The 17,142-nt window shown below is 48.5% G+C and overlaps 1 protein-coding gene across 6 annotated transcripts in view; it reads right to left on the bottom strand.

Annotated features, from left to right (window-relative positions):
* The window catches only part of tet3 (tet methylcytosine dioxygenase 3), a 44,148-nt gene that overhangs the window by 25,705 nt on the left and 1,301 nt on the right, over positions 1 to 17,142 (bottom strand). For 2 of the 6 annotated variants that reach the window (XM_062543114.1, XM_062543113.1), the window contains exons 1-2: positions 9,590 to 9,834; positions 8,737 to 8,796 (exon numbers count right to left, since the gene is read on the bottom strand). Coding sequence is in view for 2 of the 6 variants with exons in the window: in XM_062543108.1 (XP_062399092.1) it covers positions 8,737 to 8,796 (60 nt within the window). In the remaining 4 variants the exon portion in view is untranslated. Of the gene's footprint in view, positions 1 to 1,009; positions 1,082 to 8,736; positions 8,797 to 9,585; positions 9,835 to 17,142 lie in introns of those variants that run through there. The other 4 variants (XM_062543110.1, XM_062543115.1, XM_062543108.1 and 1 more) reach the window with 4 other exon arrangements.

Here is a 17,142-nt window from a genome sequence, read left to right as displayed (position 1 = left end):
AAGAGGCTGTGATGATGAGGCGGATGGCGCGTAGCGTAGCGTAGCCTAGCTTTAGCGCCAGCAGACAAGCGGCAGCGGCAGCCCCAAAGACAAAACAGTGCGGCTCGGCAGCCGAGCTCGCGCGAAGCAAGCCTCGCAACGACAGGCAGAGAGACGCTCCGTCACAGACCGAGGAGGCGCCAGCGAGTGAAAGAAAGGAAGGGGAGGAAGAGAAAGAGAGAGAGAGAGAGAGAGAGAGAGAGAGAGAGAGAGACGGGGAGAAGGAGAGACAGTGATTATGACATCTCGGTTACATCATCACCGTCCTACAAAAGCCGGAGTCGCTCGCCCTGCTTCTCTTTTCAAAAGGTGGGCAGATGTGCCGTACGGAAGTGTGTGAGCGTGTGGGTGCTTCCACACTCGCGTACGCACATTTATGCTGTCCACGCACACACACACACACAGCCACGCACACACACACACACACACACATACACACAAACTCATTCATTCACCCTCTGAGCTCTCGCCCGCGCGCCCTCCCTCTCTAGTGACACAGCAATTCTAACACAGCGAGCTCACTTAACCCTTTCATAGGCTGGCGCTACCCAGCGCTCAGACTCCTGGAAAGATGAGCAGTGATTCGAGGAAAACGAATATGACTGGCAAAACCGACAATGCCTTAGAAAGCGCAGAAAAATTACCAGTATGTTTCCACTGTACACTACTGATATATCGACAATCAGTCTTTGAATGACTGAATCTTAGACCAGGATGAACAATAAAGAAAATTACATCAGAAACACAGTCATCATGACACAAACACTAGCCTTTTCCATTTTCTATCATTTCCCACATATCAAAAGCTATCACTGTGGTGTTGAGCTCAAGTGTCCACATTCCTCATTTACTGGTTTTAAATTTGAACTGAAAAGATGTTTAACCAATTCTGGACCATCCTTAGTAGTTAAGGCAGTGCAACAGCGGTAGCACACTAGGCATTCTAAAAAGACAACACAAGCAGTTTTACCTTCATATGGATCCCATCAGAAGAAAATATCACTCAACAGAATGCATTGCCATGAGACACACTCACAAGACAGATGGAACAATTGTTTGATCAGAAACAGGGCACTACCGTGAACTTAACCTGCATCAGAGCGCACATCGTCATCATTTCCGACATGATCTGACATCATGATATCAAAGAGCCTCCACCGCAAACGGGACTCTTCGACGTGTGATCACAGTAATTGTGGCGGCGTGTGTTATGTAACCAAACCACAAAGTAAAAAACTTTCGAACCCATCTACTATGACTACGCTCATTCAGCGACACCACTCCACCGTCTGGTCTGAATTCGCAGAATCACAAGTCCTCACACGTCCAGGATTCTCTGAGTCGTGGGATATGGGGCGATATGGTGAGAGAAAACAGCGAGCTAACCTATAACATCACTGAGTCATCTGCGCGCTGGAGAATTAGTCAGACCCTCTCACACACTGACACAGCAAACGGCAAGCGTGGGCTTCAGAACTCGGAGCCCAAGCAAGCATACACGCATGCCCCTCACACCTCCACGCACAACACAAACAAGGCAGCGTAGATATGAGAACGATACTGTGCAATTGCAGTGTAGTAAACAAGCGCAATGCCTCCAACAGGTTTAAGTGTGTATGGTCAACTGAAAGATCCTTATCAGAGGGTTCTTCAAGGATGATTGAGTTTGGAAAGATCCTTTTTTTGCAGTGACAGCAATGAGCAGGGGCAGTGGGGGAGGGGAGGTCTGCAGAATTTAAATGGCTACACATGCAATCCAATTTGATGGGTATTGGCCTGTAAATCCAGATCAGGGGAGACTGGACACACAGCAGCTAATCAGATAAGACCCCCCCGGAACCCTTCTGTCCCCCGATCCCCCATCTCTGTCCACCCCACTTCTTGTCTGACCCCTAACACACATACACACACACACACACACACACACACATACTTACACTGCCCTGACGTTATGTTATGTCTGTTTTGAGCTCAGTCCCCTGTAGTCATAATGATCTGACTGGCTGACTGACTAAGCCTGGCTAACACGCACACGCATGCACACACACACACACACACACACACACACACACACACACACACACACACACACACACACACACACACACACACACACACACACACACACACACACACACACACACACACACACACACACACACACAAACACATTCACACACACACAAAAAACAAACACACACCACACACACAAACACTCGCAACATGCCACGGCAGTCTCGAGACAGGATCACGCTTACGCACGCACGCGTCCCGGCCGCACAGACGGCCGGCCACTGTGGGCGCGCGGCACGCAAGGCCCGCTCCGATTGGCCGGCGGGGGCAGCCACAACCGTGGTCTCGCTCACAGATGCCGGCAGGATTAGGGTCAGCAGGTGCCTCCGTGGCTCTGAGGCAGATTATGGATGGCAGTAAGAGTGGGCCACACAAAGGCACGCTATTGCACCGGCACTCGCTCGGGTTGGGATTTCTGTTCTTATCGCCCAAGTGCTTTTTGATCTTCCCTCAACGCCGTCTTCATAGCCAGATTCTTTCTTGCCCATTTCCTGCTTAATGATCTGATTCGTAGCCTGATCGGGATATGCTGACCTCATAAAGGCTAATACATCTACTTAATTTCCACCCAATTTTCCCATCAGTACATTAGCTCTGAAACCACAACTTTGCGTCTGCTTTTCCTCTTCTCTTCCCTGTCATCCCTTTCTTTTCCTTCTCTTTCTTTGCCCCTTTCTTTTCCTTCTTTTTCCTTGTCCCCCTTTCTTTTCCTTTTCTTTTCTTTCTTTGCCACCTTTCTTTTCTCCTTCTCTTCCCTTGTCATCCCTGTCCCCTCTGACCCCTCCAGACTTCTCCTTTATCAGGATGTGGGTGTCGGGTGTCGGGCCGTGTCTCCAACTCCTCGGCCTCGTCTTTTTTTTCTGACACATGGCACGTGCAAGTCAGCACGCACGCCCCCCCACCCCTCCTCAGAGAAACCCCTCACAAAAGAGGGAGGGAGTGGGGGCAGGGAGGGATAGATGCAGCAAGATGGAGAGCTATAGAGAGAGAGAGAGTGATGGGGGGAGAGAAAGAGAGGAAAAAAAGGAGCGGGGGTGGGGTGGACCAGGGTGGAGCCATCCTCATCATTCAATAAGGAGGCACGTGAAAGGAAGGCAAAGGGGAGGGGGGGGGGGGGGGGGGTAAAAAAACATATAACTCCCATCCACCCACCCCCACCCAAAAAGGAGTGCTGGTCTTTGTGAGAAGTCGAAAAAAGAGGGAGAGCGAAAAGAAGAAATAAGAGTAGAGGGGAACGAGTTCAGAGAAGAGGGAGGGGGGCACGAGAGAGCGAGCAGAGGAAAAGGAGAGGGGGGGAGAGAAAGAGGGAGAGAGAGAGAAAGCTCCCAAAGAACAATGGACTGACGTGACGTCTAAAAGCAGAGGCAAGATTTAGGATGACTGTGCACGAGCCAAGGTCTGATGTCACTCTCGCTCGTGCGGCACTCGCATCAAAGCGGCACCCCGCTCTCTCGGTCTGCTTCAGGGGCGGACATTTTGAAATGGCACTCTGCTCCAGTCGTACCGCAGCAGCACTAAAATAACCGGACAGTGGCTGTCAGCTCTCGGTGTGTCCTCACCGTGGGCTTATTCCATGACAGGACAGCGAGAGATGGAAAAAGAGAGAAAGGGAGAAAGCAAAGGGAGAGAAAGAGAGAAAGAAGCGAGTGAGTGTCGGAGAGTGGGAGAGAGGATCTGCTCTGCACAGTGGCTCGTTGCCAGCGTTGTCTCTCCCAGGAGCCAGGCTAAGATTAGCTCCCCATATGTTCAGCCGAGGCACAGCCACTCTTAAAGGGCCAGCGCGCCATCTATGGAAACTTGCACTGCAATGGCACAACACTCCAGTGTCTTTAAGTTGAGGGGGGGCCGATGGGGTCCACACACCTCGCGTAATATCAATTAACGCCGCTGGCCTCTGTAATGACTCAGGGAAAGAGAGAGAGAGAGAGAGCGAGAGCGAGCGGCGTGATGGATGACGCCGAGCCAGCCGGCTCCATCTGGCCGCGGTCTCCAGGGCCGTCTCTCTGTGGACGGTGCCGCTCGTGCGGCAGTCCGCGGCCAGGTTTTCAGTGCAGTTGCGCACCAGATGTGACCGGAGAGAGGGCTCTGCTCAGAGTCAGCGAGAGGGAGACAGCGGAGACCCAGCAGGGGCAGTGGGGAGGAGGAGGAGGAGGAGGAGGAGGAGGAGGCGGTGGTGGTGGTGGTAGTGGTAGAGCAGAGCCGGTGCAGAGCTGTGGAGGTCTGAACAGAGGTGTGGTGTGGTGTGGTGTGGTGTGGTTGACCACAGCCGTGGAGGTAGATGGAGCAGGTTGCTATTAACCACTGCCGAGCGCTGCAAGCTCGGACGCTGAAAGTGCAAGTGCAGGTGCTACGCTAGGCTACGCTAGGCTAGGCTCAGCAGCGCTCATTAGGGAGACGGCGTTGGACGTTGCCATGGCTCAGCGGGTGGGGGCTTCCTTCATTCATTTTTCATTAACTGCGGCAGCACAGCCGGCACCTACGAGGCTCATGGTATAGGACTACGTGGCCGTGCACTGGGAGCTGTCGCGCATATGGCACTAGTCAACATGAAACTGGGACAGAAATAGTGGGCTACAGGTAGGATGAGACAGGACTGTTTGTGCATGTTGCACAGAAAAAGTAAAAAAAAAAAAAAACAAACAAAGCAACACAAACACATTCTATGACATTCATTTCAAAAGTGTATAAAAAGATTCAAGGCAACTTTGAGGGGTGATCAAATCCAACCGAAATTAATCCTGTCTTCAATAACAACTAACAACAACTAATATCCTTTGCAAAATGTCAGATTTCTCCCTTATAATTTCAACAAACAGATTCTCTTGCACTTTTGAGTCATCATGAATTGCAGTGCAATGCGTGCATTGCTACACCGGCATATTTAAATGTCCACTCTCAGTGCACTTATCTGTTCAAGACAACATGCTATCTTCACATAATCAGAAGTTAAATTATGTAAGCATTTATCTATGTAAGACGGGTCACTCAAAGCAAAGGTGATAACACAGCATTAACGTTATCTAACGTTAAAATGAAACCAATAAGCCAGTGCACATAACGTTTGGATCTGCTTGCACGTAAAGAGCATGGGGTTGTGGGGTTGCAGGGCAGTGGTAGTGGGGCTTGAAACTGAAACCTTGACATGGTTTAGTCTTTAACATGCAGAGACGATGTGCATAGCTTTGCAACACTCAGAAAAACAGGATGCAACTTAACCCCTTCATTCCTGCTAAACATCCTGTTTCGAAATAGCATTAGCCTATGTGTGCACCGTGGTTAAAAGGGCTGAGGGTCACTATTTTGCTCGACCAAAAGAGAACACCATTGGGACATGTTTCTTCATGTACATGGTTTCTGGTTGTATCTCACGTGCATGCTTTTGACAACTTCTTCAGCATTGTATCAGCGCAGGCCATAGGCCTACTTCTTTGTTCTGAGACGTGAAGAAAGTGAAAGGATCCAGAATCCTGGCTCTCGGTTCTGTGTGAGACGCTAAGGAGACTGATGGAAAACCCAGGCTCGCTTATATTCTACACACCCCATACCTAAATCCATCCAACCCCCTGCTCACACATACACGCGACCGGCACGTCACATGACCAACCTTGAGGGTGGACCGCAGCTATAATTACAGTGATGATGTCATCTGCCATTCAGTGTTTCTACAAGAAACTAGGTCACGGTTAACCCCTCCTCTTCCATTTTTAAAGATCCACTCACAGGTTAAAATATATCATTTGAGGCAGTTTAGTTTATTATTTTCTCTGATGCTATGTGTGCACATTTACAAAGCAGACATTCTTCAAAGGCAGAAAGTTAAAAGTAATGCTTGCGTTAGACTAGTCTGGTGTTCCTTATCAAGCACAACTGACATTAATATGTTATTAAAGCGTAATAAATGTTATATTGTCTAGTGTTGAAATTAGCCATGACATGTTGGAACTGTAAAAAAACAAATACACGCTAGCGAACAAGGCCAGAAACTGACCTGCTGACACCATAAATACCACCATAGGAACAGAGACTGACAAGAGATACAATTACACGTCTTATCAAAAGCATACAGTGTTGCACTGCGGTAAGTCTCTGGGGCGAATGTAGCTCAGACAATAACAGGCCCTCTCAACAGACCTCTAGTAAGAACTCCAACCGAATGTTTAGTCTGTCCTGGAGATAAACGTGGGCCAGAAGCTACACTCAAGTCAAGTTCCAAACCATATAGGCCTGGCATTGGCAGCAGACTGAGAGGGGAAAAAGCGCAGCGCTGCATAAACAGAAGATGATGTAGGCTTCCTGGATGACCACAAACACCACCACCATCTCGCAGTTACCTCTTTAGCAGAGCCGCGGCAAAAACAACAGAGCGCCGTGCACAGAGTTGTAGCATGCTTGCTAATCTCTCTTAGGTGGCTGTGTGGCTTTTGCTATAGTGTATTGAATTTCCATGACAACAAATGACTGACAGGGGCACTTGGTGGAAGAAACGATGGCAATGGAAAACAGTGTGTGTCTGTGTGTGTGTGTGTGTGGGGGTCTTTGGGCTAAGGTTTGACAGCAGCTTGAGAAAGCAAGTTTGAAATGGAAAAAACTAACACAAAACCACGACCCAATTAGAACTGTACAAAAACATGCTCTGGTGAGGGCTTGAGATATGCTTGGCTGATTCACTCTATTGCCACAGAGTCATTTTTCTTTAGACGGTAAAACAAGATAAGGCTGATGTTACCATGTAAAAAAATGCACTTACAACACAAAACACATCCAATTCTTCAGCAGAGAGTGCTGCTGTCTCCAACGAAAACAGAAAAAAAAAATGTTTAAGGAAGCTGTCGCGCCAACACCATATGCCTGCCCAGCACGCAACATATTATCAAGGATAATTTCCACCTCCAGCTCGCATCTGACAGTAAGTAGCCCATGTAAGTGCTTTTGGTGGCTCTGCGATCCTGCGACGAGTTAAGAACTCTCGCTACAGACGGCGTCAAAGTCGCGACTAAAGCCGCCCGGTAAGCGGGTCAAGACCGGAGCAGAGAAACGACAAGCGGTCCGGCCGAGGCTGCGAGAGCCGAGCGCGCGGGGGGTTCCCGACGACCGGCGTCCGTCGGACTAGACGCGGAGCGGTGCCCGAAGGGGAGACGATTAAGCGCTCGTCTCAGGCAGTATTTATGCCGCCGCGGAGTCCGGCTTGTGTAACGCGCCCTGCCGCATTGTTAGCGAGCGAGCGAGTGAGCGAGCGAGCGAGCGGCCGAGAGTGAATGCCGCCGCAGCGCTGTTACGCGTACAGGAGGAGGGAAGTGAGAAACGGCTCTTCTGCTACGCCAGGCGAGCGCTACAGGTTACTTCAGTCCATACGCCCGCCACCACGTGCTTTCTCACACACACACACACACACACACACACAGAGACACACACACACACACAGAGGCACGTGCTCGCTTTCACAGACACAAACATTGCCGCCTGCGCATGCGTCCGTGACCCACTAACTTTTACTCCCTTTACCTTGCCTGACTTGGAAACTTTGTTGGCAGGGCTGCCCTGCTATCCCCCCCCCCACACACACACACACCCCCCACCACCACCCAATCCCCAGCACCTCCACCTCTGCACCCCCCTGCCGCCTCAGCTCCTGAGTCAGACTGAGCGAGGGAGAGAGAGCGAGAGAGCGAGCGAGTGTGAGTGAGCGTTGGCCCTTCTCCTCCCGTCTCAGCCCCGCTCAGCCCCAGCACAACACACACACGCACAAGCGCGCGCACACACACACACTCACGCGCGCCTCGCGTGCGCCTGCCTGCCAATAGGCGACGAGCCCGGGACTCTTTAAACCAGGGGCCCGTCCGCGCCGCCCCGCTCGGCTGCAAAAACACAGCGCGCCGGAGCCGGCCACGCCACAGCACAGCAGCGCAACACAACACAAGACAACACAACACAACGCAACACCGTGTAGCATAACGCAGTGCGAAAACAACAATTCAAAACCCACGGTCGCCAAGGATGCCGTACAAACAAATGGCAGTTTACTCGACACTGGCATACTACGCATGTAACAGGTGATGAGATGACAACACGTGCGTTAACACTTCAACCGCAGACACGAAAAAAAGACCGACAGTGGAACTGGTTTGATTCAGAATCTGAGCTGACTGTGCAGGGACCACAAGTTTACAAGCGTCTACTTTTTTACATCCGTTACCATGCTAATGACAGCCTACGCTCAAACAAACATACACAAACAAAAAACTCACGTGCACAGCTTTTTGAGTCCAGACACACACACAGACACACACGCAGGTGGCGATGGTCCTTCAGCCGACCAAAGGGCTTTTCACCAACTGACCTGTCTTCACACATTCTCCCCAGCCCACGGACACACACACCAGGGACAGATGACAGGCAGGCTGTCAGACTGGCGCTCCACATAGGGGACAAGAGACCACAGACGTGTCTTGGGCAGTCCAAATAAAACACACTCTGTCCTGTCTCACTCTCTCTCTCTCTCTTTCTCTCACACACACACACACACACACACTGTCTCACTCTCTCGTTCTTTATCTCTCTCTTTCACAAGTCTCTCTCTCAATGCAGTATTCTCTGAGCCCAGCAGGACTCGAGTCTCATTCTCACCTCTGCTGCCAGATTCTGGATTAGAGGCCGGTCTTTGATGTCCTCTTCAAAATATCCCACCTTAGCAGCCGTTCAGGGGATAGAGAGAAAGGGGGGGGGGGGGGAAAGAGAAAGAATAAAAATCAATAAACCTTGCAAATGACAGCAGCCTTTTCAAATCCATACAGCAAAGAATAAAAAGGCAGTGAATATAAATGTGTCTCTCTTTCACTTTCACCATTCACACAACATATCAGTCTAAAAATACATGTTGATGTAAAAATGACTAATGATCTTTCTAAAATGGGTGCTGAAATAAGCTGTGGCTGTGTTTCTCTTGTGCAGGATGAGAGACAGACAGAGAGAGAGACACACACACACACACACACACACACACACACACACACACACACAGCTGACACGTTTTCTCTCTAAATTATGTAATGTTTTACCATGAACATTCAGGTCTAATCAGTATCAAGTTTTCAAGCTTTCAACATAATATACAGATGAAGCTCAACTAAGCCTCTTTTATTGGAACAAATTGTCTCAGCCTCCACAGTTACCTCAGCTATCAAGCCATATCATTCATCTATATTCAAAAATGAAATTAAAAAAAGGTAAACACAATCATGTCAAAATAATTTCCCAAAATGTGTAGAGTGAAGTAGATGTGCTTTTAAATAATTAGCAGGGTAGCTGTTAAAGGTAGCCCCCCTCTCGGCTGTCTGGCTGTTTAATGTGCCGGTTCTGTTTTGTCTCTGACTCAATCCCCCACAACGACCCCCCCAAAAGAAAAGCTTGCCCCCCACCCCTGCCTCCCTTGCCATAGCTGTCCCTGTCTGTCAGTCCCTAGTAATTAATATTTACCCACGGAGAGAATCTGCCTTCTTGTGCTTGCCGACGGCTGGCGGTATCCCCATCAGAAGAAGACGACTCACTCTTCCCCTCGTCTCTCGCTAAGCTCCACTATCTCTCTCTCTATCTCTCACTTTCTCCCTCCTTTCTTCTCTCTCGCTCTCTCCTCTTCACTCTTTTGCTCTTTGTAGTCTGTTTCGGTCCATTCAGGAAGCCATCTTGTGTTTTTTTTTCGTGTTTTACATTGGTGAGCTTGCACGCTCTCTCTCTCTCTCTCTCTCTCTCTCTCTCTCTCTCTCTCTCTCTCTCGCTCGCTCCCTCCCTCTCTCTCTCTCTCACTCGCCTTCTCACTTCCTCCCCCTTCACCAATAGGTCTACCACATACACACGGGGGATTTTTTTTTTAAAGCCCGTGTGATCGCTATCACTGCTGCGCTACAGAGATCTCCTCCCACTCTCTCTTTTTTTTCACTTAACCCCCCTCCCTCCATTTTCTCTCTCTCTCTTTTTTTCTCTCTCTCTCTTTCTCTCTCTCTCTGTCTTTCCAGCAAGCAAAAAAGCTAACTGCATACGTGACGTGAATGCCCCCCCGTAACCCCCCCGTGCGTGCACTCACTCACTCTTTCTCTCCATACACACACACACACACACACACACACACACACACATACACACACAAACACACACACACACACACTCACTCACTCACACACACACATGACGCAACGTCACGCTACAGATAGCACACAAAGAGAGCCAAGCTACCAATCAGGGGCCAGGATGAGCTCTGCTGCTAGGGTGAAATACAGACAAGGAGGGGGAGAGAGAGAGAGAGAGAGAGAGAGAGAGAGAGAGAGAGTAAACCATAAAGCAGAACTGAGCTATAGGGGTGTTGGAAAAAAGAAGGGGGGGGGGGGGGTGGTGACACAGTGTGTGAGCGCGTGCATCTATGAAAGAGTGACTGAGATGGAGAGCGAGAAAGAGGAAGAAAAAGAAAAAAAGGAGAAAACAGAGGGAGAGAATGAGGAAAATGGAAGGTCGACTGGGGGGAAGGGACTCTCTATGGCTGTCAATTATCTCCTTGGGCTCGGCTTCCCTAAACAATGCCTCTGGTATGTGGTATCGCTGCACACCATCTGTGTCACGGCTGCCTGCAACAACCGGACTGGACTGCACAGTGCCGTGCGGTGCAGCACAACCTAGCACAGCCTAGCACAGCACAGCACAGCACAGCACGACACGGTTTAGCCCGCACACCGTCTGTATGCGCACCACAGCACAACCAATCAATGTCACCGGCACAGAAACACACACACACGCACACGCAAACGCTCTCACACCAGGATCTGACAACACCATTCCGTGTTACAGACAAAGACTAGAGATCAAGGACAAAACCAGCCCATTAATCAGCTCTGATCTGAGGATAAACATAGCTCCAAACGTTGCAACAAAATGACTGCAATGTGCTAAATTGATCATTTATTTGAAACGAAATAATGATCCAATTGTATACGGTATTTTCAGTTTTGTCAGATCAGTACACAAACCAAACAGAAAGACTATTAATAAAATATGCTTTGAAGCAACATCTAAAGATGCAGTTCGAGGTTAGAAGCAACACAAGTGACAATATTTAGATTTATGAATGGATAATGACCTCTTTTCCCATCAGCGTAACTCTTTTTCAGTCACCACTGAAGCATTATGGCTTTTCAGTAGGGCAGACTCCTCTGAGCCCAAGACCACATACCAGACATATTTCAAAAGTTTAGACTGCTGATGAGTTTTTTTTTTGTTTTTCATGCCTTTTTTTCCCTTCTTGCTGTTGTTGGTCATGTTGGGCTAAGACTATGAGCATGTGGACTTGGCCACTGTGGGAGAGTGAGTGAAAATGAGATGCACGAGCTGTCGGCAAACATGTCCAGCCAGGACTCAAAGACAGCAGATTATCAGTCAGCTGCTATTGGAAGCCACTCACCGGCTGCCAGGCAACAGCAGCTATTGAGATTCCACCCACACCTGCCAACATTGTCTTTGATTAAAATCTCCGGGGGGTGGGAGGGTGGTGTGGGGTGGTGGTGTGCGAGTCACTTTTTACTCAAACCTCTCAAGAGCGACTGATGGAAACCTGCCATCATTGAGGAAGCTTGCACAACACGTCTGCCAGACTCTTCTCTGAAAGAAACGTCATGAAAATTACACTCAAAAAAAGCTGTTCCACACACTCTCTTGATCGTTCAGATGGTAAATCAATGTCCCAGTGCCGAGATGAAAGCGTCGGAGCAGCTCAGCGCAAACAAAACAAGAACTAAAAGATACATTCCACAAAAAGCTCTTTCAGCTCTCTCCGACAAAACTTGCGACTACGGCAGGTGCAGCATAACGAAGACAATGTAAATCTAACATAACATGCGAGCGGAGCAAGTCAAAACATTTACGGATCGAGGAAATTCACACACAGGCGGGAACGCGACGAGAGTAAAAATACTTCAAAAATAGACTTTTTTTGTTGGACAGCGCTGTTGAGGAAGAGAGGCGAGAGAAACAGAGAGAGAGAGAGAGAGACGGAGCGGCCGGCGAGCGAATGGTGGAGAGGCACGTGGGGGAGAGGGGAGGGCAGCGGTTAGCGTGACACAGCAGTCAGGATGCCTCTGAGCGTGGGAACTCCCGAGCGCTCACGTCACACACGCCGTGCCAAAGTGTGCCGGGGCCGTGCGGCCGTGCGACGTGTGCGCGCTCGCAGACAGTCAGCCAGCCAGCCAGCCAGCCAGCCAGCCGTTCGAGGAGAGAGTGAGGGGAAAAGGGGGGGAAAAAAACGAGAGACGGAGAGCGAGCGACTGTGTGTGCGTCCACCAGGGGAAGACCGGCGGGGGCAGGCAGCGCGGTCAATCCCCCCCCCCAAAAAAAGCGCTCGGCAAAAACCACAATCTCAGGAATCGCTGATGGCGCTTAATGCGGCTTAGAAATGTGTGGAGTTCCCGAGCGCCAACGCTCTATCCCTTTGCCTTCGCGATCCCATCTACCCGCACCTCGACGGCGGAGACAGGTTTACAGTTCTCTTGCTTGCGTTGCAAATCATTGAGACTGCGTGAATGACGCGGCAATCCCTCCTTGAGTATCAGGGGCGCACAGTAGATCCCCTTTGCACATACTCTGTGCTCTGCTCTTACAGTGCAGACAAATGACAGATTAGTGCTTGGTGACAAAAACCAGACAGACCTATGGCACTTAGCCTTGCTTTGCCTAGCCTACTGATTACACCCTCCCCCCCCTCAAGATTCGCATATAGAAACACACAATCAAATCAACGGACCCAAGGACACGGTGAAAAGAACATGCTTGAGCTCGTCACGATAACGAGCTGAAAGGAAATCTGCATCCTTGAGTGTGCGCCCAAGCGCAGAGAAAGGGCCGGAGTGGCGCTGTAATTATAGCTGAATAACGAGCCTTCATTAAGACGCTCCACCCCCCATTTTCACACACCTCCCTACTAAGCCACAGTCTGCTACCTCTAACACCTTCTCTAAACACCCCATAACCCCCCCAACACTCACTCAAACACACAAAAGGCTCAAACACCACCTCGAACCCTGTCTGCTTCTCCTCTGTGTGTCTGACACCCCTACAAGCCCACCACACTCCCACAGAGCTGGCACAAGTTTTTGTCAAAGACCAGCTGGCCTTTGAGATGATTCTGCAATGCACTGGGCTACCACAAACAATATACATGCGTAATACATTTTAGCCTGTTTAAACTTGAATACTGGTAGACTTTGTGATTCCAAAGCTGCAGAATCAATTAGAGATTTGTGTGGGCGGCATTGATTTCATAATCCTTATGACTTCATGCTGAAAGATGCCGTTCACGATTCTAGAGAAAGGCTGTTGATATTTGAGCCTAACAGTCAATCAAATCACACAGTTCCCCACCATGCTCCGGAAGCAACACATTGATCGACTGGAACTATCTTGGTCTGAGCCACCATGTTTGTTTCTCATTCACAGATGCAAGACTGTGTACGAAGCTTTCTCTTTTTGCACAAACACAGAACAGACAGCAGGATCATTGAGAGGAACTATTAAATAAAAATAAATTGATTGGAATAGGATCGTAGTTTGCACCTTTAGGCAGCACATCTTACTTAAAAACTATCCCAACAGCACAGTGTTCTTCTTCTTTTTGAAAAGTTAATAGCAGTAAAAAAAGAAACCTCAACGACCAGTGTACAAAGAACACAAGCCTGCCCTGTGCGCGTCTAGTGTACATGTACATCTCGAGTGACCTACAAAACTGGCCTATCATGCCCCCACTGGTCGACAGTGGAATAATTAGATGTGGTTGCCAAGCGATGGCGAGTGGGCCACTGCACCCACACAGGGGTCACATCAAGGGGAGGAATGAAACACGGCCACAATGATGAGTACAGTTAGCGCTCCGAGGCTAGCTCATTGTTCCTGGCTGTCACTTGCCTGTGTGCTTACACCCCAGTTGGACAGCAGAGCTTCATATACCACACGCAGAGGCCCAAAACAAATCAGCAATCTGGAAGAGGAAAAAATGTGTTTGAATTCCTGCGTAGTGTTTTTCTGTGTGTGCGCACGAGCGCAAGGGAGTGTGTGTGTGAGAGAGAGTGAGTGTGTGTGTGTACTCAGGTCCCTACTGCTGAAGGTTACGGGGTCATTGTGTGGGAGGGATGGAGCGGGGGATGGGCAACTCCATTTGTAAAGCACCAGAGGCAATGGAGCCACGCACCGAGCCCTGCAACACAGCCTGACCTCATGGCACAGATCTGGTGAGTGGGGTTGTGTAATGAACAAAATGGGGGCTGAGCCGCCTGCAGCCAACCAATCAGAAAATCACAATTAGCCATAACTGATCTTTTATGTATAAGAATTGATGGCATCGATTATTTCTGTAAGTCGCTTTGGATAAAAGCATGCTGCCAAATGAATAAATATAAATGTAAATAATGATGATCATAACGCTCTGACTATATTTACTGCAGGTCAACCCAAAAGCTTCCGATGAATGAGAAGTTGTTGTTGACAGTGGGAGTAGAACTACAGCATGTAAACGGACTCCTCTGCACAGACACACAATGCTGTTAAAAGCACGGGTTTTTGCGGGGACGCGGAGTGCAGTGATTCTCTCTAATTAAAATAGCCTGAATACCTTGAGCGCGCATCTGGTGAGGAGCATGACCAAAAAAATGCCTGTGAAATTAGCCGTGTTTTCAGCTCTAAACTGAGGCGGCCTGGCTTTAATTAAGCGTGCCATGCATTCAGCTGTGACATTCAACCTGAATAATTCACACAGTCCACGCCGAGTGCACAGAGACATGGGGTAGAGAGAGAGAGAGAGAGAGCTCGTCAGGAAGAGAGAAGACGGGCTCAGAGGGAAGTGAAGACTTCCTCAAACAAAATGCCTGTCTTGTCACCTTTTTCCCCCTCCATTTTGCCTTAGAGGGGGAAAAAGAGGGCTCCTTCCCCAAGGCTTCCGAGCTCGGTTCTCCACCCAGGATTTGTTTTCCTCCGCCCAGTCTCAGACCTGAGACCACCTCACCGCAGACTATTTATTTACAGTCTTCCTGTCCTCCTTAACCCCCCAGCACCATCTCTTTCTCTTCGTCTGTTCCTCTCTTTCTTTCTGCCCTTTCCTCCCTCCCTGGCCCCAGGTCAGTCTCCGCCTCCTGTCTGTCCTTGTAGGGCCCCAGGGGTCAGAGGAGAGAGAGAGAGAGAGAGAGAGAGAGAGAGAGGGAGAGAGAGAGGGTATAGAGCAGACTGGAAAAACTCTGGAACACTGCACAGATCAGGATACCAGTGTGTGTGTGTGTGTGTGTGTGTGTGTGTGTGTGTGTGTGTGTCTGAGCTCAAGCACCTGAGATCCCTGTGAAAGGAGTGACCCGTTGTCCACAGCAGGACCAAAAACTAAGCCATTTGAACTACTATTTCCAGACAAAATACTGCCTTCACCTCTGAGGTCCTGTTTTGGATAAATGCAAAACTGCTTTGTCTGGCAGCATCCCTGAAAGAACATAAACTATCTCCTCAAACCAATATCAATGCGCAAGCAAAATGACCCAAAAGATAATCAATTTGTGAAGGCATGAGCCAAGTCTTTGGCAGGATGGCAGTTCCTCACTAACATAAACGTAGCCAGTCAAAGTGCTTGTTTGTGCAGTTTCTGGAGATGCTGATGATAAACTTTTAACAACAGGCTGCATACCTGCTGAGAGGTTATTACTCAAACTGGTTTACAACTGCTGAGCTGAAGACAGACATTTATTTTCCATTGCGCACTAGACATCAACAGGAACTCAAGCTTATATAAAATTCCCATATAGCTGCTGATATCAAAGTCATATTTTCGTGTGTTTCTGCAGGATTGTTTCATGAGTGACATCCCCAACCTGCAGTGTACATAAAATTAGAGTACATCATGTCTCCATATGCATGGACAGGTCATTGGGCTATAGAGTTGGTCTGTCATGTAGAATAATACAAAATGATAAGAAACAAAACAACAAATAAACATATCGGCTAAGGCTGTAACCTAGTTTACCCCCTCATTTTTGGTGCTGGAGAGAACTCACTTATTGTTTTTTATATTGTTCACATCACTAATTGCATGACCCAAGGCTAAAAGACATGATATAATAATTAACTATGATATTATCGTAACGTGAAGACTTGTAAAAGACTCAAGCAGACTTAAAACCGCTAGGATGGCCAACTTTTCGCTAAACGATCTAGATGGCGGGAGCATCCGACTTTGAACATTTAGTCTGCTGCTGTAAAATCGTTTTAAAGGTAAAACCGGTGATAATCTGATGGAACATTGTACAGATAGACCAATCGATAGATAGTCTTTATGGACGCTTCTGTATCCTAAAATGGGACGTTAGTGTAGCCATATCACAGAGTGAAACACCGTGGTGCAACTAAGAAAAGGAAGTAAACGCTGATCAATAACCGGGGCTGTGACAAGTGTTGAAACTATGGGCATTGCAGTGATGAATGTGTGGTGAGGCGACTGCTGTTCGGAGGTAGAAGTAACGCCAACAGCTATTTTACTTTCACAAGTGGAAGTGATTCAGCACCAGCGGAAGCGCTGGCTTATACCGTGCCAACAGTTTAATGAAAACATGAAACATTATTGTCAACTCAACTAATACAGCTCTGCACACCATAAATCAAGAGTTACAACAGGATTGCTTTGGTTCTTCCTTATCATGAAAGATCGGTTACTTTTAATGGGTGGACCTACATTCAGGCCCTGCCATTTAACTATATGATGCTTTATCAGTTTATGCTCTACAAATAATGGCTATCCTGCCAGGGAAGTAAAGAACGACCTTGTTCTTTGTGTTAGTGAAACAGTGGTTTTGAAGGTCTCTGTGACTTGGTTATGAATTGTAAAAAAAGATTTTAAAACAGTCCTTTCTAACAATTCTTAACCTAGGGTTAGGGTTACGGCATCCCTTTCCCCCCAGAGGACTTTTTGACTTGTCATGAAGACTGCAATAACTCTTTAGACACCAAACTTTCTGCCATTGTTCAAAACCA

The sequence above is a fragment of the Sardina pilchardus genome, chromosome 8 (assembly GCF_963854185.1).
Source record: "Sardina pilchardus chromosome 8, fSarPil1.1, whole genome shotgun sequence".
NCBI classification, from domain to species: Eukaryota; Metazoa; Chordata; class Actinopteri; order Clupeiformes; family Clupeidae; genus Sardina; species Sardina pilchardus.
Note: the sequence above shows the minus strand (reverse complement) of the source record. Positions and strands in the feature narration are given on the sequence as shown.